The sequence below is a fragment of the Sitophilus oryzae genome, unplaced genomic scaffold (assembly GCF_002938485.1).
Source record: "Sitophilus oryzae breed Bouriz unplaced genomic scaffold, Soryzae_2.0 scaffold_808_pilon_pilon, whole genome shotgun sequence".
Classification (NCBI taxonomy): Eukaryota; Metazoa; Arthropoda; class Insecta; order Coleoptera; family Curculionidae; genus Sitophilus; species Sitophilus oryzae.
The window spans coordinates 2,387,768-2,410,161 of record NW_022147426.1 but is presented as its reverse complement, the minus strand read 5'-3'; the positions used below and the strand labels follow the sequence as shown (position 1 = coordinate 2,410,161).

The 22,394-nt window shown below is 33.2% G+C and overlaps 3 protein-coding genes across 6 annotated transcripts in view; 2 read left to right on the top strand and 1 right to left on the bottom strand.

Annotated features, from left to right (window-relative positions):
• The window catches only part of LOC115888829, a 78,647-nt gene extending 73,370 nt beyond the window's left edge, over positions 1 to 5,277 (top strand). For 2 of the 4 annotated variants that reach the window (XM_030908684.1, XM_030908687.1), the window contains 3 exons: positions 1,269 to 1,437; positions 3,335 to 3,447; positions 4,428 to 5,277. In XM_030908684.1, the coding sequence (XP_030764544.1) occupies positions 1,269 to 1,437; positions 3,335 to 3,447; positions 4,428 to 4,525 (380 nt within the window). In that variant the 3' untranslated portion in view covers positions 4,526 to 5,277. The remainder of the gene's footprint in view (positions 1 to 1,268; positions 1,438 to 3,334; positions 3,448 to 4,427) is intronic. The other 2 variants (XM_030908685.1, XM_030908686.1) reach the window with 2 other exon arrangements.
• Positions 5,278 to 10,639: 5,362 nt separating this feature from the next.
• On the top strand, positions 10,640 to 22,054 carry LOC115888845. The gene is made up of 4 exons (XM_030908705.1): positions 10,640 to 10,851; positions 10,913 to 11,034; positions 18,774 to 19,003; positions 19,720 to 22,054. The coding sequence occupies exons 1-4, from the start codon at positions 10,783 to 10,785 to the stop codon at positions 20,316 to 20,318; spliced, it is 1,020 nt and encodes a 339-aa protein (XP_030764565.1). The 5' UTR covers positions 10,640 to 10,782; the 3' UTR covers positions 20,319 to 22,054.
• LOC115888841 lies at positions 12,416 to 15,348 on the bottom strand. Its single transcript, XM_030908698.1, has 2 exons — positions 14,775 to 15,348; positions 12,416 to 14,716 (listed from the first exon to the last, which is right to left on the bottom strand). The coding sequence occupies exon 2, from the start codon at positions 14,692 to 14,694 to the stop codon at positions 12,682 to 12,684; it is 2,013 nt and encodes a 670-aa protein (XP_030764558.1). The 5' UTR covers positions 14,695 to 14,716; positions 14,775 to 15,348; the 3' UTR covers positions 12,416 to 12,681.
• Positions 22,055 to 22,394: the final 340 nt, after the last annotated feature.

The window sequence follows — 22,394 nt, the reverse complement described above, 5'->3', positions numbered from 1 at the left end:
CGTGAGCCCCGCCGATTGTGAAGTACGGGCTGTCATACGATTTCTTAGTGCTAAAGGCGTAAAACCGATCGATATTCATCGTGAGATCTGTGAAGTTTACGGACAAAACATTATGAGTGATGGAATGGTAAGGAAATGGGTGAGAGCATTTAAAGAAGGCCGCACAAATGTGCATGATGAAGAACGGAATGGGCGTCCTTCGGTCGTTAATGAAGATTTGGTGCAGAAAGTGGACGAAAAGGTAAAAGAAAACAGACGCTTTACAATTTTATCATTGTGCGACTACTTTCCTCAATGTTCTCGTAGTGTTTTGTATCGTATTGTGACCGAGAACTTGAATTACCGGAAATTGTGTTCACGTTGGGTTCCGAAAATGTTGACGGATTTGCACAAAACCCAACGTTTAGGCAGTGCATTGACTTTCCTTGAGCAGTACCACAATGAAGGTGAAGATTTTTTAGACAAAATTGTTACTGGTGACGAAACATGGGTGGCCTACGTCACACCAGAATCGAAATAACAGTCCATGGAATGGCGACATTCATCATCACCCAAAACAGTGAAGTTTAAGCAAACAATTTCTGCCCGGAAAATCATGTGCACAGTTTTTTGGGACAGAAAAGGAGTATTGCTAGTGGAGTTTCTGCCTCGTAATGAGACAATCAATGCAGCATCTTATTGTGAGACATTGAATAATCTGCGCCGTGCAATCCAAAACAAAAGACGTAGCAAGTTGAGTAAGGGTATTGTTTTGCTGCATGTCAATGCCCGTCCACATGTGGCTAATCGGACCAAAGATCTCATCAAATCTTTTAAATGGGAAACTCTAGATCATCCTCCATACAGCCCTGATCTGGCGTCCAGTGACTACCATTTATTCCTGCACTTGAAGAAACACCTGGGCGGTCAGCGTCTTCAAGACGATAATGAAGTCAAAACAGTTGTGATACAGTGGTTAACCAGTCAGGCGGCAGAATTTTATGAGGAGGATATTGAAAAACTGGTGCCACGTTATGACAAGTGCCTCAATATTCACGGAAATTATGTAGAAAAGTAGATTAAGGTACAGGCTTTCATGTAGAAATAAATTTATTGCGATATCTTTGCACGTTTTTTTTTAATTCCAAAACGGTACTTACTTAAAAAACATGCCTCGTATATTAAATGTAGGTTTACAACAATGCCACCATTTCGTAGTTTTTTTTTTATCGTATAGGCATATTTATAATATGCGCTAACGCTTTCTTTGTCTATGCTTTATATTTTAGACAATGTTCCGTGCTCCTGCACTAAATGCGTACCGTCACAGAATCGGTACACCTGTGGTTGCTACGATGCCATTCGTAGAGAAGTGTCAGAAGGCGATGACAATGTTAACGGCAAATTTGGAAAAAACGTCCCGTTCAATGATTTTGGAAACTCGAAATCGCAAAATAGGTGAGACGATCAATTAATACTTAGGCAAATATCGGGTGTGATCTAATGAAAACCATGTCGGAGTCAACGTAGAAATAACAATTCGATTAGTGCTTAATAATATAATAATAAGTAACGCTTTATTGTGCAAGAAGCCAAAATAGCTTCATCGACAAAGCATTTACAAAACAAAAAAAAAGCACAAAAAATATAATCATTAAAATTACAAATAGAACATACATGGACATTGCAGAACACAAAAAAGGTGGATCAATAAAATTTAATAATGGATATAATTTTAAGAGTTATAAACTGTTAAATACTCGACTTTTGTCCAGTGTGTGAGATGATCAAAATTTTAAAATTCAAAATTGTTCATGATTAAACATCAACAAAAAAGTCGTTCACGGCATATAGGGCTCTCTCCAGTCAGTATGAGTTCGCGACTTGATATTCAAAGGCAGATGATTGTACATTTTTTGGCATTGTACAGTATTGAGGCTTTAACTAGTTCTGAGCTCGGGGTTGGCAGATAAAGATCGTGCTCCGCATTCCTAAGTGGATAGTTGTGGGATGGCCTTTCGGGAACAGCAGATATGTGCTTGCGGATTAAGCAAACGGATTCAAAAATGAATAAAGAAGGAAGAGTCAGTATTTTGAAATGTTGAAAGAAATTCTGGCAGTGAGTTCTCACTCAGTCCCAATAAATATCGAACTGCTCTCTTTTGAAGTTTGAAAATACGATCAAGTTTTGTTGGTTTGGCTACCTGGCTGACCGACTGACTCATTCCCTTATTTCAGTCTATCCTGATATAATTATCACTGAATTTGGGCTAATTATTGCTATTCTCTCGACAAGTTTATAGCCTCAAGTCTTTTTCCTTTGATTTTAGATATTATTCCAAATTTATTTTTCAATTGGACTGAAATTCAAGTCAATGTCTTAACTATCTTATCGGCATCCAAAAAAAAAGTCCTCACAGATCTTGTACTTTTAGGTAAATAGTTATTTATTTTTTGGTTATTATCAGGGGGTGCTGAGATACTTGCTAAGCAAAGTAAGCAATCACTCTGTCAAGAGATGGGCAAGATATTCTTGCAAGCCTTTCAATTTTCCTTGATTTAAAATAGAAGAATCTTCGGATTGTTACGGGGTTTTTCAGGACACTGTCTCCTCAACGAACACCTAAGTAGATTGAAGCTAAGAAACAACAGCGAATGCAGATTCTGTGGAGACGCCAGAACACCTGATTGCTGAGTACGCCGAGACGACAACCATTCGTCCCATAAACTTTGGTACGAGTGATATCGGAGATGGAGAACTAACTTCTGTAACTTCTGTCGAAGCCTTGAGCCTGTATGATGGGTTATAACTCATGAAAGGGCGCCACAATAGTCATTGTGATTAACTTGGTGAGAACTCGCAACCAAACATTCCAATTCTAGCGATCATCCCATTTCTGATGATTCTCTTGTACATATGCCTCTAACATGCATACTTTTGAGTACACGATTCACTCTCCCAATTCGATTATAGTGATTATAGTGTGGTGAATAATTCTGATTAAAAATAATGTGAACTCTGAACCATCTACGGGACTATTATAACGTCGTTTTCATTCGATCATGCCTGTTTATAACTGGACAAACTTTCAAGTTGATGAAATAGGTCAATTCGCGCTGAAAAAGGTGATAAACATAACCTATTAATATAATTTGATAAAGAATACAAAGGAATACAAACCCCTCACGGATGAGGATCCACTTAAGTGTAAAATTACGTCAGTGAAGTCAAATTATTTAGAGACTTTCAGGTTCTGCGGGACTATATCAAATTATTTCATCGTTTTTGAAAAGGTGTCCGGTTAAATCTAAAAATCAACGTTTACTGAAGTACTTTAACGTTTTTGTTTTAAAGTACTCTTCCTGAGGTCGACTCGGAAATATTGGCAACGGTTAAAAAAGATAATGACGAAAGTACTATTTTGCAAGATGCAGAACCAGACTCGGATAAACAACTACTATGTAGAGGTTGGCTAATTAATTATACATTAATACATGCACATTTGAAGTACCAAATTTCTAATCTGAAACAGCTCAGTATTACCCTAGTTATTTAATAACAGATCAATCCGTGATCAAAAAACGTTACTACACCAAAAAGAACAATAAAGGTATTGTTTGGTTTGGTTTGGGAAAACCAAAAAAAAAGAAAAAACTGTTTAAAATATTTAAATACAACTATTCAAGATCACACTTTTTTAGCAGAAACATCAAAGGTTTATAATAGACGCCATTTTGCTTATTTAATGGCCAACATAAATTGTTCCCCTTGTCTATAAGCTAGAGAGCTTAGTGTTTTCTAATAATGCAATAAAAATTAATCAAAAAATTTGCATTTTTGGTAACTGGCTATTTCAGTGTTAGGATTAAAAAAGAGTCAATTTGCACGTAGTAAAATAATAGTTAACACGTCACTAACCTTATCAAGCTAGTGTAACTATTTGTAGAGTAGTTACAAAGCCAAACACCCTACTTAATGTAAAATTTTGTTACATTTTCTAAAATTGTTTATTTCTTTTCCTTTTTCAATTAGTTCAAATTTGTTGATGATATGTATTTAAAAACATCAATCACAGACTATTATCTACGGCTAGACGCACACAGAAAGATCAAAACTTTGTCTCTAGCAAAAACGTTTTTGGCTTAGACCTCGATCTGTCTGACTGTGCCTAAATGAGTCAAAATCTGTCTTAAGCCTCACGACTGATGCGTCAATGTGCGTTAGCCCATTTAATTTGTATTGATGTATCACATGAAAACAGTTTTATTCACAAACCGTTTTGTCTTTCTGTAAGCGTCCAGAGAAGATTTGATATATTTTTTTAATGAAAATATGTTAACGACGTATTTACATTTACTCAAATTTATTGGCTTAATATGCACAAAATATTAAAATGTATCACTTCTCTCTACTGGCGAGATTTTCCATTCTTTTCTTTTTTTTTCAGATGGTAAAAACGATAAAAAATGCAAGGTTTGTGGCGAAAAAAAATGCGAATGCGCTTTTGAACCGAGACCGAAACTGTGTCGTACTCCAACCCTGTAACATGACAATAAAAATGTGCTGTTTTTAAACGAAGAAATGCTGTTTTATTACCATATTAAAAAAAATTGAATTAAAGAAAAAAATATAACAAGTGTTCAAAAGGACCACCTTCTTGTGCTAGACAGAAGCCTAGGCGGTCCTAAAATCCCCGTATGACGGTTGGGAAAAGTACTGTTCAAATATTCTTGAACAATACGGGTATTGTGAGCAGGGCAACACTCTTGTTGAAACCAGACATTGTGCAATCTTTCTCCCAATAAACTCACGAGTTCTAGGGACAATCTGCTGCTGTCACAAGCCCAAATACTTTGCAACACTTAAATTACCCTCTATAAAAAATGGACCAATCATATGCTCCCCTACAAAACTACCCCGAACATTTAGCTTTTGAGGATATTGCGAGCGTACCTCAAAATATCTGTGCAAATTTTCCAGAGACCAATATCGTACTTGTGTAGGGTTATGACGACTCGATAAAGGAAAACTTGATTCGTCAGCGAAAACTATACACCTAATAAAGTTTTCATCTAAATTGGCCTTTTCCATTACACAGTCACAAAACGCCGTACGCCGAAATTGGTCTTCATGGAAAATTTCTTGACTTTTGCGCGCTTTATACGGTCGGTATCCATTCTTTTTAAGGACTATTTTAACCGTGCTAGGTGAAGAATCTGTTACCCCAGCAATTTGTTTACTTGAAAACGTGGGATTTTAATCCGCAGTAGCACAAATGAACACTTGCTTTAACTCCTGTTCATCATTAATCAACACATCAGGCTTTTTCTGTTTTTGTGGGGACACGGACCCATGTGTTTCAAAATTATTAATAACTCTTGATATAGTAGGTAAAGAAGGAATTGGCCTGTTTACAAAAGTTTGTGAAAAAATTGTTGGTATATCTCGGTAAGACCTATTTTGGAAATACCATTTTACAATTTGAATTTTCTCACGAACTTCGTAAACATCCATTATTTTACTTAAAAAATAAATTTTACACAAGGGCTGTCGCGAGAATCTGATCGATTATAATGAATAAAACAGGGTAATTTGGTTTGCAAGTTGAAATTCTCATTGTAATGATTTGGTAATTTTGTCAAATATTTAACAATGCATCCGCCATTTTTTCCTGTCATATCTAGAGAGGAAACGGAGATTTCTAGAAACATTTTAGTATAGAAAATTTAGATTCTACTTTATTGTAGCTTTTTATGTTAGATTTTTTACATTTTAAATATTTTCTAACTAATGAAATTATATTTTTTAAATATTTTAGCCATTTTAAAAAATCTTCTTTAATTTTAAGTAACTTATCCACTTGATCCATGTTCTTTACAATATGTTCACTCAGTTGTTCAAAGTTCAAGATCCGAAACTCTTTGTACCACGTACTGTTTCTAATGACATTTCCGAATATTCGATCACAGAAGGATAACCTGTTTTGTGACAAATCATCTGAGCTATTCGTTCACCTCTGTTAATTTCTAACATAATAATTAATGTATAAGTATATATTATTGGATCGACAACAATAAAAATTATAATAATTAAACTTGTAGGTTTGCCACGCCTTTTCAAGCATTCTTAATTCCATTTAGTCATCAATCTTTTATCATGCATATCTTATTAGTAAATTTCCAAAAGTTCCCTGTAATGTAGAACGTTTTTTGCGTGTTATGAAAGAGCATCAAAAACCATATTTCTTTTGGTGGAAATTTTCATGAGACAGGAATATCTGTTTTCAAGAATATCTATTTTTCAAGATCTATTTTTAAGCCCATGCTTCTTTAGCATGTCTTATTTCTTTTCAGATGGCTCTTCGAATTGGTTTATCTAAAAAGACCATATAAGCAATAATTAATATTAACCTAATGTTTTTTCCTTTGCAAAGCTTTTCATTCGTTGCATGTATAAAATGTTTTGTTTGCTTTGGTTTGGAAAACGAACTCCCTATCTATATCAACCATTTCCTCTAGTAAAGCTTATGTAGTTAGTATAATTTACTAAAGACGTCAATTGTTTTGTAGAGTTTTGATACTCCTGTAGATTTTTGAAACATGAATTATTACATACGTATCAAATCCCATACACCGGGATATCTAACTAGCTTGCTATTGAGTCGCCGATGATATGATTCCATAACATTATTAGTCCTGTGTCGCTGTCTATATACACTGAAATGCCTAGGGGTGACACGTTCAATCCATTGCCTCCTTACGTAATCATGTAGCTCTCTGAACACGTCATTAAGCTCTCCATTCTCATCCTAATAATACTAAATAAAAAAAGGGAAGTAATAAACTTTTGTTTAAAAAATATATGTATAATGGTATAATAATATTGTCAAGGAAAATCAGTGTAGTTCCATGTTTTTCAGAGGATCATATGGAGGATTTGTTGGTATACATGTTTCAATGAGATAACGTAATGGTTATTTATGTACTATATAAATGAGCATTCATTAAATTATAAAGATAGCACTGCGGTGCCTTAAATAAAGTGCGCCTTTACGTTCAGTTTCTCTAAATGTTTCTTTTGTTTTTTACTTAGCCCTTGCGGTGTAGGTAATATTATAGGATTTGCTTTACAATACTCCTCTGGGTTGTATCCCTGCCGTGGTTCGTCCCACGATAAATCGTATGGCGGAAATGTATCGAATGATAAGGGTAGAACCGTCTCCCCTAGCTGATCCCAGGATTTATCAGCTGGTGGTGGTGGAGTTGTATCGATTAGTTGCTGTGGAACCATTTCCTTTGGCTCGTCCCAGGATATATCAGCTGGCGGTGTTTTTTTCACTGGTTTCCGCAAATCCATGGTTAAGTTATTTAAAATGAACACTGGTTTCTTTAATATTTTAGTTATGTACTATATTACTAAGCGATAGACAGTATATAAAACCCCACCGTGATTTCAACACCTCCTACAGTCTTTAACTTCGCCTATTATTTTGTAAATAGCTCCCTACTACATTCACTTTCAATATACCAATGTCAAAAATATGTTCATTTGTTGAGCTATTTATTATAAAATTGATATTGGCCAATTGGTTTGCCAAATTTCCTCTCCAAAATTGTCGCTCTTAATGTATAGCTTTGTGACACATCTTTTCAGATTAATCATTTGTTCTGGCTAGCGTGACTCTGTTATAGATATAATTAAGAATATTATATTTCCGCGGCAGGCTAACTTGGATAAAAAGTGCACCGACTCTTTGGAGCGTTTATTTAATGTTTTGTTTTAGTGATGTTAGTCTAACAAATCTATAGAACTATATTTCTCTTTATTTTGGGCAATTACTGATAGTTGTTCTTTATTTGAACACATAATCTTTATAAATAGGTGACTGTCGTAATTACGTAAGTTGTGTATTATAACTGGAATAAAATTAGGAATTTTAAAATTTATATTACATAAAGAGTGAGCCGACCCTCTATAGTTGCCTGTAATGTGACAATGATCGGCAACTTTATCCCCTAAAAGCGGTTTTTCACAAATATGACAGTTTGTGGCATTATTATGTGTAGTTTGTTCTAATTGGGATAGAGTATTCATTTTTTTAGGATTTCTTAGAAAAGTGTGATATAAATTTAATACATCTTGTTCTAGATAATTTATAAAAACTTGTTCGCTATTCAAACCTCTATATTTTTCAAACTTAGAATATTCATCATCAAATGAACATTTGATGTAATACGCAAAAGAGTATGGAATATGTTCAAATTTTTTTAGTGTATATGAATTATTTGGATTTTCTACATCATAATTCTCATTCAAAGGTTTTAAAATACGTTCAAAATCTGCATATACTATAAAGGGAACTTTTTATGCTACATTTCCGTATTTGTCTTTAAATAATTCTTTAGAAGGTAAATTAATTCTAACATGATCACAATCATAACTATTATGATACTGTAATTTTTGTTCTGTGTCAAAGTATTGAAGACATCCTTCACACAAATATTTTCTTCCATTGTGTTTACTAAGTTGTTTAGAAATTAATTTAGAAAGATTGGAAATGTAGCAATAATGAAAATTTCCATCATCATTTATTAATAATAAATTAACATGAATATTTTTTTATCACTAGAAAAATGTAGAGGACCAATTATTTCATATTCTTCATTATTAGAAATTTTATTATAATATTTTTCTAAACCGTACACATTGATAGAAATATTATTTTGATTTTCAAAATTTTTAATGTCTTTTAATGATATTGGAAAATCAATACCTGTAGTGTTCAAAACTGTTGAATAGTGTGGGTATGATGATGTTTGAAAATCAACACCTGTTGGAGGACGAAGGGCTGCAACTACGGACCATGCGAAGCAGTAGTCATCGTTATTTCTTATGTTGACGACAGCTTGACGTTGAGTTATTTCGGGAGGAAGTTCAATAAATGATGACGCTCTCAAAGGGTTGAATTTGTTGATGTTAATTTCCAAAAAAAAGGAGATTTAGTAAAATCCATCCTGAAACAAAAATAAAATTAATGTATTATGTTACATTTAAATTAAAAATATAACACTTACCAGAGTCCTTTTCTGCGAATTCATCAGCCTTGTTGTCAATAATTGTTAAAAACTCTTCTACTAAGTCCTTTGTTGCACTGCTGTTACAAATTACTTTAAATGGAGTGTTGAACGATTTGACATCATGATTATCGTTACTGGGGTTATAGTAATATCCAAAAGTTCTATATTGACTTTAATACAAGTATGTTTTTTCAGTTGATTGTCAAACACCCGTAGAATCTTTTGTTCCAATATTTTAAAATAGTTTTTAACATTTAAAATATTTTCTTCGGTAAATAATCTGTAGGATATTATCCTTTCCTTGAAAGCTGATTTTATTACTTGAATTCCTTTTTCCTCCAACGTTTTACAGTTGTTTTTGTGACTGTTTGAACGCAGATGACCAACCCACAAATTTTGCAAAATATGTTCTTTACATTCTGAACAATATTTTTCATTTTCTTCGGGACTAAAATTTTCGATAAACGGTGACAAAGGGGAAAATGCTGGTGAAATAGGGGAAATATTTCTATTATATTCAGGATTACTTTTTTGTGAACAACAAATCAATTCTTCGTCATCAGAATCATTAACAGGCAGTGTTATTAAATTATTTTTTAAATTATCTTTTGAACTGGCTAACAAAGTAGCTACACTATCATCGAAAATATTTTCCTGAGAAGGCCATGTTAATAATTCATCACATTTTATCACAGAATCATTTTTTTTATCGGTATTGTCAACGATTATTTGTGTATGTGTTAAAAAGTCGTCTGTTATCACGTCATCACTGTTGTCAAATTCGTTTATAAATTTATTTAGTTCGTTATTTATGTCGATGTCTGTAGTAATATCCAATTTTGTGTCAATAGAAGTTGATTCTGTATTTAAAATAACACGAGGATTTGAAAAGTTTTTGAAGGCAACAACTTGCAATAAATTAATTTTGTGATCCATTTTAAAAAAATATTTATCTGTCAACAGTTGGAAACAAAGTCAAACACAAAAGCACAAATCTGGTCACACGAACACCTTGCACGTTTGAAATATCGTTGCAGTCTGGCGGTAAAAGCAGGTTCTTATATAGTAGGTTCGTCTCCCTTCGCTTTAACCTTGAACTCAGATTCTTCCATCTTAGGTTAATGATCTCCTCTTGGTGTATAGCTTTGTGACAAATCTTTTCAGATTCAAGCGGTGTATTCAGCCCTTGCGGTGTAGGTAATCTTATAGGATTTCTTTTATACTCCTTTTTTTACAAAAAGAGACTCAAATGAGCATTTAGCATGATCAACTTTAATGTGATCTATTGGAGTTGTTTCAAACAATAATGTCAGATCAATATGCCAGAGACGGGTTGCTTTCCGATTATTTGTGAATACTCCTCTGGGTTGTATCCCTGCCGTGGTTCGTCCCACGATAAATCTTATAGCGGAAATGTGTCGAATGATAGTATCTGATTCTTTTTGCATTTGAATAGCTACCATATATTCTGAGAATATAGTTTAACCTTCGATATATGGTTTTGCAATAAGATTTTCAGCCCCCACTTTTCTTTGATTATTTTCCCCTTTCAATAAGAAGTCTTAGTTTGCTTATAAAATCATGAAATATTGTGTGGCTATAGCTTATTAAGATTATGCTTTTTTCTAACGTATATCAGACAGTTTATATTTATCAATAAATAACGTTATCTGCCCTCTTTTTATCCATTTTCTTGCAGAACCTTAAAGGCAGTAGATCGTAGAAATGTACCGTTTAAAGATATACCTGCTTTATTTAGTTACTCTTCATTATTTACCATGTGGATTTGCTGAGGTAAACCATTTTTTTTCTTATACTTTATGGACTATAATAGTTAAAACTAATTAATATTTAGGATTGTGTGGAAACTAAACCACAGTTTTTTCCATACCATGCCATTGTAAAGGGAGATGTTACGTGTAATGGCGCCCTAATCAGCGAGAACTATGTAGTAACCCTTGGCAGTTGTGTTAAAGGGTAAGTATTGTGGTTTCTTTTATTTCTCCAGTTAAAAATGTAGTATTTTTCAGACATTTTTGAATTTTTCTTTCTTCAATATTCTGTCATCCAACTCCAGTTTCAGCATATACGTAAAAGTTAATTCAGTTTATTTGTTTCAAACTGTATAATTTCCGAAAAAATCGGTGGTTCAATAATTTTGTACCTGTCAAAAACCAACTACCCTGTGTAGAATGATGAGTTAGTTAGGTATATGTATACCTCGAAGAGACATCTAAGTAGTTTAAATATTGACTCTAGATAAAGAAATGGATTACTTTAATAATATATGCAATAATGGCAAATTCCGCATAAATGTTATCTAAGTCGTTGAACTTTTAATTTTTACTTTTTATATTATACAGGGTGTCCCAGAAATAAGTGCAGATATTTTAACTGGTAGTATAGTTCAACCCCAGAAACACGCCTATGAGGTTTTTTTTGCGAAAAAAAAATGTTGAAAATTTAAAATTTTTCTTGACATTTTCCGGGAAATTTGAAAAAACTTTTTAGTGCCACTTGTTTATTCACCTGAGATTTCTCTACGGTGTATCTAAACCATGCAGTGTTGTAATCTCCTATGTTATCCACATTCTACATAGTTCTACATTTATAAATTCATAGAAAAATTTCTACTCAAAAATTAAGAATGTTAAATTTTCATCAGTGCCTCATTATTAATAATTATTATAGAAAAAAAACACATTAATTATTTTTAGTACTTACCCTTTCAATGAAAACTTAACAAAACCACCGAAAATTAACTAAACATTACGTTTATGACGTTTACGAAAATGATTCATCATATTATTCACAACCAGGTCACAAAAAGAAATTCTAAAATGTTTATCGTAATTTAGAATTCAATATTTGTTTTCTTTCATGTTTCTCTGTTTTATTTGAACCACTGATTCACAAAACACCTTGAAAAGCGCACATTACTTTGAAATACCGTCTCTTATCGCCACTTTACGAACTACTTTCAATTTAAGACATGTTTCACTCAACAATTTTAAATACGTATTTTGTTTTTTCGCTATTTTTTCGATGTATTTTGACAGCCCGACCGTCGCGCGTCGGCCAAGAGTGCCACGTGTGAACTGGTCCTTTGAGCCCAGGGCTGCCACCTCCTCGGAACTAAAATTCCGTGTTTATTCTCTGAAATATCCGTAGAAATCCGTAGATCTAGGCCAACTTAGGGTGCATCCACACCACAGATCCACACTATCCTAGAAACGGCCTATCGGCGTAACGACCTTGAATCGATTTTCAGTGATTCTATTGGCTGAAATTTTTGACAAATAAATTTGACAGATAAAATTTCTGTCAGATGAATTTTTCAGCCAATACAATTACTGGAAATCTATTCAAGGTCGTTACGCCGTTACGCCGATACGCCGTTTTTAGGATAGTAATAAATTAGGATAGTAATAGTACTAATATTAGAAAACTTAATAAAAAAAAGACTTATTAAAAAAGTTTTATTTTAAAAAAGCAATATAAAAATAACAGCATCATAAATGTTAAATAGAGAACTCATCAAAGCTTTAAAAAATAACAAAAAAATAAATATGTACTAATCTTCAAGTAAAAACCAGCGGTATAGAAACCCTAGAATTTTTTTTTCTAATCATCAATGTCGCGTTCCACATTTTTCCATTTTTTGGCGTTTTTTAACAATTCTTTTTCGATGGGAAAATTGTGGCACACCTCATTGGCGTTTTTAAAAAAACTTTTGGTATGGAGCATTCCACAAAGCGTGTCTGTATTTAATGAACTTCGAGTTTTCGTTTTATTTAGATTAATTGCGGAAAAAATTCTTTCCACTGTTGCCGTACTATGTGGTAAAATTCTAATATGATTTACCAGTTTTACTAATAAGGGAAACATCATTTCATCATTATTATTTTTTAATAAAGATACATTGATCCAAAACTGTTCAAAGTCATCTGTAAAATCTAATTCAGATTCTGACATATTTAAGAGTTTTTTCCACTCCCTGTCTAATTCGTTGACATTATTTTCACCAACAATAGGAAAATGGTTGATAAGGGCAGCAAAGGACATATTTTTTTTGTTTTTTATGTTTGTTGGTATTAAAGAGGAAAGATATTTTAATTTATTATTTTCAAAAGGAAATCTGTCAGAAATTTGTTGCATTAATTCTTGATAAAAAGCTAAACATGATAGTTTAAATTTGTTAAGTTCACTTGTCGGGACATCCGGGTGTCGCAATATATAAACCATAACAGTAGCTCCAAGGTCTACATCATCTATACTTTTAAGATTATGTGGATTGTAAATATCAATTTTATAAAAAACATCTCTATTTTTTTCGTAAACGGCGTCTTTAATAAAAAATTGCAAAACAACTTTATACACTGTTTCTATACTACAATAAAGTTTACATATTTTTGGCTTTTCCGATTGCATTTCCTTATTTAGATCAGTGGCATAAGGAAGAATAAAATCTAAAAACTGTAAATAAAGTTTACAAAAAATGTTTTGCATTTTTTCATTAATTAATTTCGCTAATTCATTGCGAGGGTCTTCAATCACTTCATTTTGAAAAAACAGTTTAAGAGCATCCCATTGTTCTAACACTCGTTTCACTACTGCAACTAAGGAAAGCCACCTTGTTTGTGAAGGTTGCAGCATCTTATGTGGCTTATTGTTACAAAAAACTTGAAACTCTTTAAAATGTCCAGCTTTTTTTGTGCTGTACTTAAAATATTTATAAACTTCCCTAACCAGGGTTTCTACCGATTCTGGTAGTTTCTTGCAGGCATATGACGCACATAGTGCAAAACTATGACAAGAACATTTTAATATAAAGATATTTGGTATCTCATCAGTAATATATTTTGCTACAGACTGATTTCCACCCATCATAACATTTGCTCCGTCTGCAGCAAAACCTATCATGTTCTGTGAATAAGGTATATTTTGATCGTTAAAAAACTTTTTTATTGCCTGATACAAATGTAGTGAAGATGCATCTATAATCGGTATTAACGTTAAAAACAAATCTACTGTTATGTTAGTTTGAAGCAACCGCACTACTAACGCTAAATGTTTAGTGGTACCTTTATCTGTAGATTCATCAACTAACAAGGAAAATTTTTGTTTTTGTAACAAATTAACTACTTCGGTAAATTTATAATTTCCTAATACATTTTTAATAATGCCGGTGCATTTTGTTTTCCCGCAACAAATACTTTTTGCAATTTTACTATCAGGACATATAGACTGAATCAGTTGAGGAATATGATCAGCGACCACTATGGGTAAATTATGTTCTGCTATGAAAGCAGCTATTCTAATTTCACCCGTCTGGACTTGATTGTCGTGGTCACTATTCACTGAGAAGAAACTTGAGGCTGACCGCTGAGTTTTTGAGGATTTTAATTTTGTCTGATGTTTCTTACTTTGCTCGTGTCTTGTAGCTTCTGTGACCCCCCCGACGTAATCATCTCTACAGCATTTGCAATAAAATAAGGTTTTACCTTTTGAACTTTCGGATATCCAGCTAAATTTCTGTTCCCAACGTATGTTGTATTTTTGTTGATATCGAACTTTTTGTCGTTTACTGGGACCGGGAGATTCCAAATCCGAATCATCATACTCGTCACTGCTCATTTTAAAATCGAAACAGAGGCCGCTAAAATATACAATTTTTTATTGTACTTAAAAATTATTAAAATGTAAACATCACTTACCTAAGGATACTTAGTACATATAAAATCAAAAAAATACATTCACTGAAACGATAATCGACTTGTTTTTTATTCCGTATTGCTAGTGTACTTCCGTAACGGTTGTAAAAAACGATTCACAAATCACGCTCAGCCCAACTTATGTTTTTACGTACAAAATACGACCAAACAAAGATTTTTCTAGAATTCATAGTAGGCTGTAATTCCCAGAAAATAAGGTCACGACATCACGATTAGTGTGACATCTATGTTTTTATTTTAAAAACAGTCTGGAAACAAACCCAAAAGTATTATTTTATTTACTATTCGCGACTATATACAGATGGCGCTCAATATTAAGACTATAATATTATAATTTTATGTTACTTGAGTGATTTTATATCAGTTATATCTGGATGGCATTGGCATTGTAAAAATGTATTTAATAAATAAAATACAAGCGGAAATCTATAAAATTCCGTAGATTTGAAAGTAAAATCGGAGATTCCGTAGGTATCTTCTGAATTCCGTAGATCTACGGAAAAATCCGTAGGAGTGGCAGCCCTGTTTGAGCCGCGCCGTCGTGGCAGGCTTGCGGCTTTCGTCAGACGACGATGTTAAGCAACGTTGCCGTAGTTACAACAATTTCAAATTCAAGAGATTCGAAGCAATCAAATTTGTATTAAATTTTAAAAATAAAACAGAGAAACATGAAAGGAAACAAACAAAACGAAAATGAATTGATTATTCGTCGGGCTGTTTTCGATATATTGAATTCTGAATTACGATAAACAATTTAGAAATTTTTTTTTGTGACCTTATCAATAATCAATTCATTTGTGTTTTGTTTGTTTCCTTTCATGTTTTTCTGTTTTATTTTTAAAATTTAATAAGAATTTGATTGCTTCGAGTGTCTTGAATTTGAAATTGTTGAAACTACGGCAACCTCGCATGACGCAAGCTCGACACGCCGGCGCGACAAAGAAGCAGTGAGCAGTTACCAACCAGCGTGGCTGTCTTGGCCGACGGATGTTTGGGCTGTTGACGGAATTGTCGAAATACATCGAAAAAATAGCGAAAACGCAAAATACGTATTTAAAATTGTTGAGTGAAACATGTATTTTCTTAGATTGAAAGTAGTTCGTAAAGTGGCGGTAAGAGACAATAATTCTCAACATTTATTCATTCAGAAAGATATTCAAAGTAATGTGTAATGTGTGCTTTTCAAGGTATTTTGTAAATCAGTGGTTCAAATTGTGATGAAGCCTATACGAAAATAATGTGTTAAGTTAAAAATGGGGACTGTTATTTTAGCAGTTTTTATAATAACACGTACAAGTAAAACAGCACAATGAAGTGTATTTAGTTAAGTGTGTATCGAAAAAGAGAACTGTCGCAGTTACATCGATCTGTCATAAGTATCTTTTTTAATGTTGGGTAAGTTTTTTTAATAACTTTTAAACATTTAACTTTTAATTTATTTTATGTAATAATATCACAATCTTAAAAATGTAATGCATCTCTGCAAACTCCTCAGGTGTTGTGATTTTATGACTTACTTGTAAACATATACTTTCTTGTCCATATGGCAACACAGTGCGTCGAATTAACTGAAATCAGGGTAATTGGATGTAGTTGGCAATATCTGCCGGCGGTTCTCAAAATGTTGCGATTATTTTTTTAAATTTTCAAAGTTAAATAACTTAGTTATTTTCAATTTATTTTAAAAATGGTAAAGAGAAAATATGTTTATTTTGACCAGATCTACCACCTCTTAAAATATCTGCACACATTTCTGGGACACCCTGTATAGGGTGACCTACTGCCCTCAAAGAACGCATTAAGTTCAGTTTTTGTATTTTGAAATATTAGTGCGACACTTACCTGAAATATATACTTATATAAACTATCAATTTAAAAAGTAAATTATCAAAAATAGGTAAACAACATTTAAATAAAGATATACAATATTTTTCAATACTAGCTTTCTATTTCCTCATCGGCTAAAATAATAGAAAAAATATTTAATATATTACACAATATAAAATAGAAAAATATTTACTTACTATTACAAATCTTCATATGCCCAGGGCCTATTTTTCATCTGGTCGGGCCCTAAGGCCCAAGCAAAAATTCGGGCCCTCTTCCAATAAAATTCAAAAATTCTTTTGTTAGTTTGGGTTAAAAAAAACGTTATTTTTAGATTGGGGAATCGCCGATGCCGGTATCTTAGATATAAATTTATAAATAATTTTAAAAATGCATTAATTATATCAATCTAAAGCCTATTTTATTTAATTCTATTTTCCTTATCAGAGGTAACGGTTTTTTTCTCTCTGCTGTGTTAATTTACATTTGAAATTATGAATATTTTACCACCTTTTACGGGGGCCCCCCAGACCACCGGGCCCAAGGCCCGGGCCTTATGGTAAAATAGGCCCTGCATATGCCGTTTTAAGTTGTCTTTTCTAGCAAAGGGTTTAGTGCATTTTGCACATGTAACTAAAAATAAAAAAGCATTTATAACGAAGATTATAATATAATTATAAGAATATAATATATTATAATAAGATTTTGTTAAAAACGCCGGCGTTTTATTATATGCCTAGTCGTTTTGCCAAAAAAACGGATTATTTTATACGCCTGCCACATATACAGGGTGTTTCAAAACAAATGCGAAAAACTTCAGGGTGTGACTCCTTGTTCAAAATAAAGGGTAGTTTGCTTCATAAACGTTGCAACGTTTATGAAGCAAACGTTTTATGGTTGACTTTTGACCCAACGCGTTGGGTCAAAAGTCAACCATTAGGGAGATATTGCGGTACAAAGATGGCGGAAAAATAATGTTTTAATTTTTTATCTTAAAAACGAAAAGAGATAGACTAATGAAATTTTATGGAAGCATTACTGTTATAAAAACACACTTTCTGGTAATTTTTTCACTTTTTTAAAATGAGTGGAAGGGGTTGAAATAAATTACCCCTATCATACTTGTTAACGAAATTTAAAGAAAAATCTTATCAAACACATGCAAAGAAATTAATTTGGATAGTTTAGTTTGTTTAGAAACTTTTTTATCTCTTGTGTTTTTTTGATAAAACTCACCGATTTGAAATTAAAAAATAAAATGTAAAGCATTACATGTCAGGACAAAAAACATTTTTAGATAAAGAATCTAGTGATAATAACGATAATAATATTAATCTAGATAATAACGTATTACAGTAGAGTAATGTCAAATAAAATAATATTAGAACCATCCTAAAAAGTGACAGCGGCCGACTAGATTTTTTTCCTAAAAAAATTACAGCAGCCCACTAGATTGTTCATCTAAAAATGTTTTTTGTCCTGACATGTAATGCTTTACATTTTACTTTTTAATTTCAAATTGGTGAGTTTTATCAAAAAAACACAAGAGATAAAAAAGTTTCTAAACAAACTAAACTATCCAAAATATTTTTTTGCATGTGTTTGATTTGATTTTTCTTTAAATTTCGTTAACAAGAATGATAGGGGTAATTTATTTCAACCCCTTCCACTCATTTTAAAAAAGTGAGAAAATTACCAGAAAGTGTGTTTTCATAACAGTAATGCTTCCATAAAATTTCATTAGTCTATCGCTTTTCGTTTTCAAGATAAAAAATAAAAATATTATTTTTCCGCCATCTTTGTACCGCGGTATCTCCCTAATAGTTGACCTTTGACCCAACTTTTATAAAGCAAACTACCCTTTATTTTGAACAAGGAATCGTCCCCTGAAGTTTTTCGCATTTGTTTTGAAACACCCTGTATATTTTATATATATTTATCCACCAAACTCTTCATTTAAACTTTGCTTTTGTTATGTAAACTCGATATACCAATGAACTTAAAACAGTTTATATTTCCTTTCTACCGAACTTATTTAAAAATATATTTATATTGAATTATTTTAGATAGGCAATACAATTTCCTGCTCTTGACAATATCTTTGATCTTTGATGTAGAATCCAATAAGCATGCGTTATTTATTTTTCATTTTAGATCTTCAGAAGCAATAGTGTACTTGGGCTTTCGAAAACACCCGTACAACGACAGAAGCCAGGAGGACTCAGCCGGAAAATTTTACGTAACAAGAAACATAACAGTGCACGAAGACTTCATCAAAATCGGTAACAAGCAATTTATAAATAACGTCGCCGTTTTAAAACTTCCAGAACCCGTCAAGTTATCCAGTGAAATATATCCTATCGAGCTAATACCAAAAGAAGAATCTCTGGGGATATTAGGCCACAAAGCTAACGTTAGCGGCTGGTGGTCATCCGATCAGACCAACGTAAAATACTGCCCAGTCCAGTTGCAGAGCCAAGACACTTGTTTCCATTACTACGGGTCCAGTTTCGTTAAAGACCAAGAGTTCTGTCTAAAATGGTCTGTGAAAAAACGACTCAATCTCATGGGAAATCCAACTACCATTGAAGGAAAATTATTTGGTTTTCAAACCCACACACCTAAATGCGTTAAGGCACATCCTAACTGTACAGGAAGTAATGTTATTGTTAATTTGTTACCATTTCTCAACTGGATTTATCGGACAACAGATGTTAAAGAACCTGAATACATTACTAGACAAAATAGACTTGAAATAGAAAAATTGAGCACGAATGTGGATCAGTTACAAAGCAGGGCGCTTGACAGCTTGAGTGTTTTGTACAATGAGATATCGGTTCATACCAATCGTTTAAACGATTTGGAAAAACAAATAAAGACAATTATACTTGTGGAAAAGAACATGGAAACGATGCTGCAAAAGTTACAGAAGGAAGTGAACGATATCAAATCTACCTTGGAAACAATGAATATGCAATATTAGTTTTTAGAAGTTAAATTTTTTCTTTGTTATTAATTATTAGATTTAAATACATGTATATTCTGAAATATTTTAAAGTTTCATTTTATTCCCCGCTCTAACAAATACTAAAAGAACAATCTCTGGGGATATTAGGCCACAACGCTAACGTTAGCGGCTGGTGGTCATCCGATCAGACCAACGTAAAATACTGCCCAGTCCAGTTGCAGAGCCAAGACACTTGTTTCCATTACTACGGGTCCAGTTTCGTTAAAGACCAAGAGTTCTGTCTAAAATGGTCTGTGAAAAAACGACTCAATCTCATGGGAAATCCAACTACCATCGAAGGAAAATTACTTGGTTTTCAAACCCACACGCCTAAATGCGTTAAGGCACATCCTACCTGTACAGGAAGTAATGTTATTGTTAATTTGTTACCATTTCTCAACTGGATTTATCGGACAACAGATGTTAAAGAACCTGAATACATTACTAGACAAAATAGACTTGAAATAGAAAGATTGAGCAGGAATGTGGATCAGTTACAAAGCAGGGCGCTTGACAGCTTGAGTGTTTTGTACAATGAGATATCGATTCATTCCAATCGGTTGAACGATTTGGAAAAACAAATAAAGACAATTATACTTGTGGAAAAGAACATGGAAACGATGCTGCAAAAGTTACAGAAGGAAGTGAACGATATCAAATCTACCTTGGAAACAATGAATATGCAATATTAGTTTTTAGAAGTTAAATTTTTTCTTTGTTATTAATTATTAGATTTAAATACATGTATATTCTGAAATATTTTAAAGTTTCATTTTATTCCCCGCTCTAACAAATACTAAAAGAACAATCTCTGGGGATATTAGGACACAACGCTAATGTTAGCGGCTGGTGGTCATCCGATCAGACCAACGTAAAATACTGCCCAGTCCAGTTGCAGAGCCAAGACACTTGTCTCCATTACTACGGGTCCAGTTTCGTTAAAGACCAAGAGTTCTGTCTAAAATGGTCTGTGAAAAAACGACTCAATCTCATGGGAAATCCAATTACCATCGAAGGAAAACTGCTTGGTTTCCAAACTCACACACCTAAATGCGTTAAGGCACATCCTACCTGTACAGGAAGTAATGTTATTGTTAATTTGTTACCATTTCTTAACTGGATTTATCGGATAACTGATGTTAAAGAACCTGAATACATTACTAGACAAAATAGACTTGAAATAGAAATATTGAACAGGAATGTGGATCAGTTACAAAGCAGGGCGCTTGACAGCTTGAGTGTTTTGTACAATGAGATATCGATTCATACCAATCGGTTGAACGATTTGGAAAAACAAATAAAGACAATTATACTTGTGGAAAAGAACATGGAAACGATGCTGCAAAAGTTACAGAAGGAAGTGAACGATATCAAATCTACCTTGGAAACAATGAATATGCAATATTAGTTTTTAGAAGTTAAATTTTTTCTTTGTTATTAATTATTAGATTTAAATACATGTATATTCTGAAATATTTTAAAGTTTCATTTTATTCCCCGCTCTAACAAATACTAAAAGAACAATCTCTGGGGATATTAGGACACAACGCTAACGTTAGCGGCTGGTGGTCATCCGATCAGACCAACGTAAAATACTGCCCAGTCCAGTTGCAGAGCCAAGACACTTGTTTCCATTACTACGGGTCCAGTTTCGTTAAAGACCAAGAGTTCTGTCTAAAATGGTCTGTGAAAAAACGACTCAATCTCATGGGAAATCCAATTACCATCGAAGGAAAACTGCTTGGTTTCCAAACTCACACACCTAAATGCGTTAAGGCACATCCTACCTGTACAGGAAGTAATGTTATTGTTAATTTGTTACCATTTCTTAACTGGATTTATCGGATAACAGACGTTAAAGAACCTGAATACATTACTAGACAAAATAGACTTGAAATAGAAAGATTGAGCAGGAATGTGGATCAGTTACAAAGCAGGGCGCTTGACAGCTTGAGTGTTTTATACAATGAGATATCGATTCATACCAATCGGTTGAACGATTTGGAAAAACAAATAAAGATAATTATACTTGTGGAAAAGAACATGGAGACTATGCTGCAAAAGCTACAGAAGGAAGTGAACGATATCAAATCTACCTTGGAAACAATGAATATGCAATATTAGTTTTTAGAAGTTAAGTTTTTTCTTTGTTATTAATTATTAGATTTAAATACATGTATATTCTGAAATATTTTAAAGTTTCATTTTATTCCCCGCTCTAACAAATACTAAAAGAACAATCTCTGGGGATATTAGGCCACAACGCTAACGTTAGCGGCTGGTAGTCATCCGATCAGACCAACGTAAAATACTGCCCAGTCCAGTTGCAGAGCCAAGACACTTGTTTCCATTACTACGGGTCGAGTTTCGTTAAAGACCAAGAGTTCTGTCTAAAATGGTCTGTGAAAAAACGACTCAATCTCATGGGAAATCCAATTACCATCGAAGGAAAACTGCTTGGTTTCCAAACTCATACACCTAAATGCGTCAGGTGGTCATCCGATCAGACCAACGTAAAATACTGCCCAGTTCAGTTGCAGAGCCAAGACACTTGTTTCCATTACAATTGCATTTTTTTCCAATTCCAAACTTACAGTACGAGACCTAGCAACGTCGTGAAAACAAGTATTTTAAGAAAGCTGGCTCTAATATATCGTTTACTATGCTCTCTGGAACAGCATGCTGCCCGTCTGGCTGCCGGTAAACGTTGCGTTCTCTACTGCGCATTGAAAGAAGATCCTATATTTTTTATTAGTCCTTAAAATTCT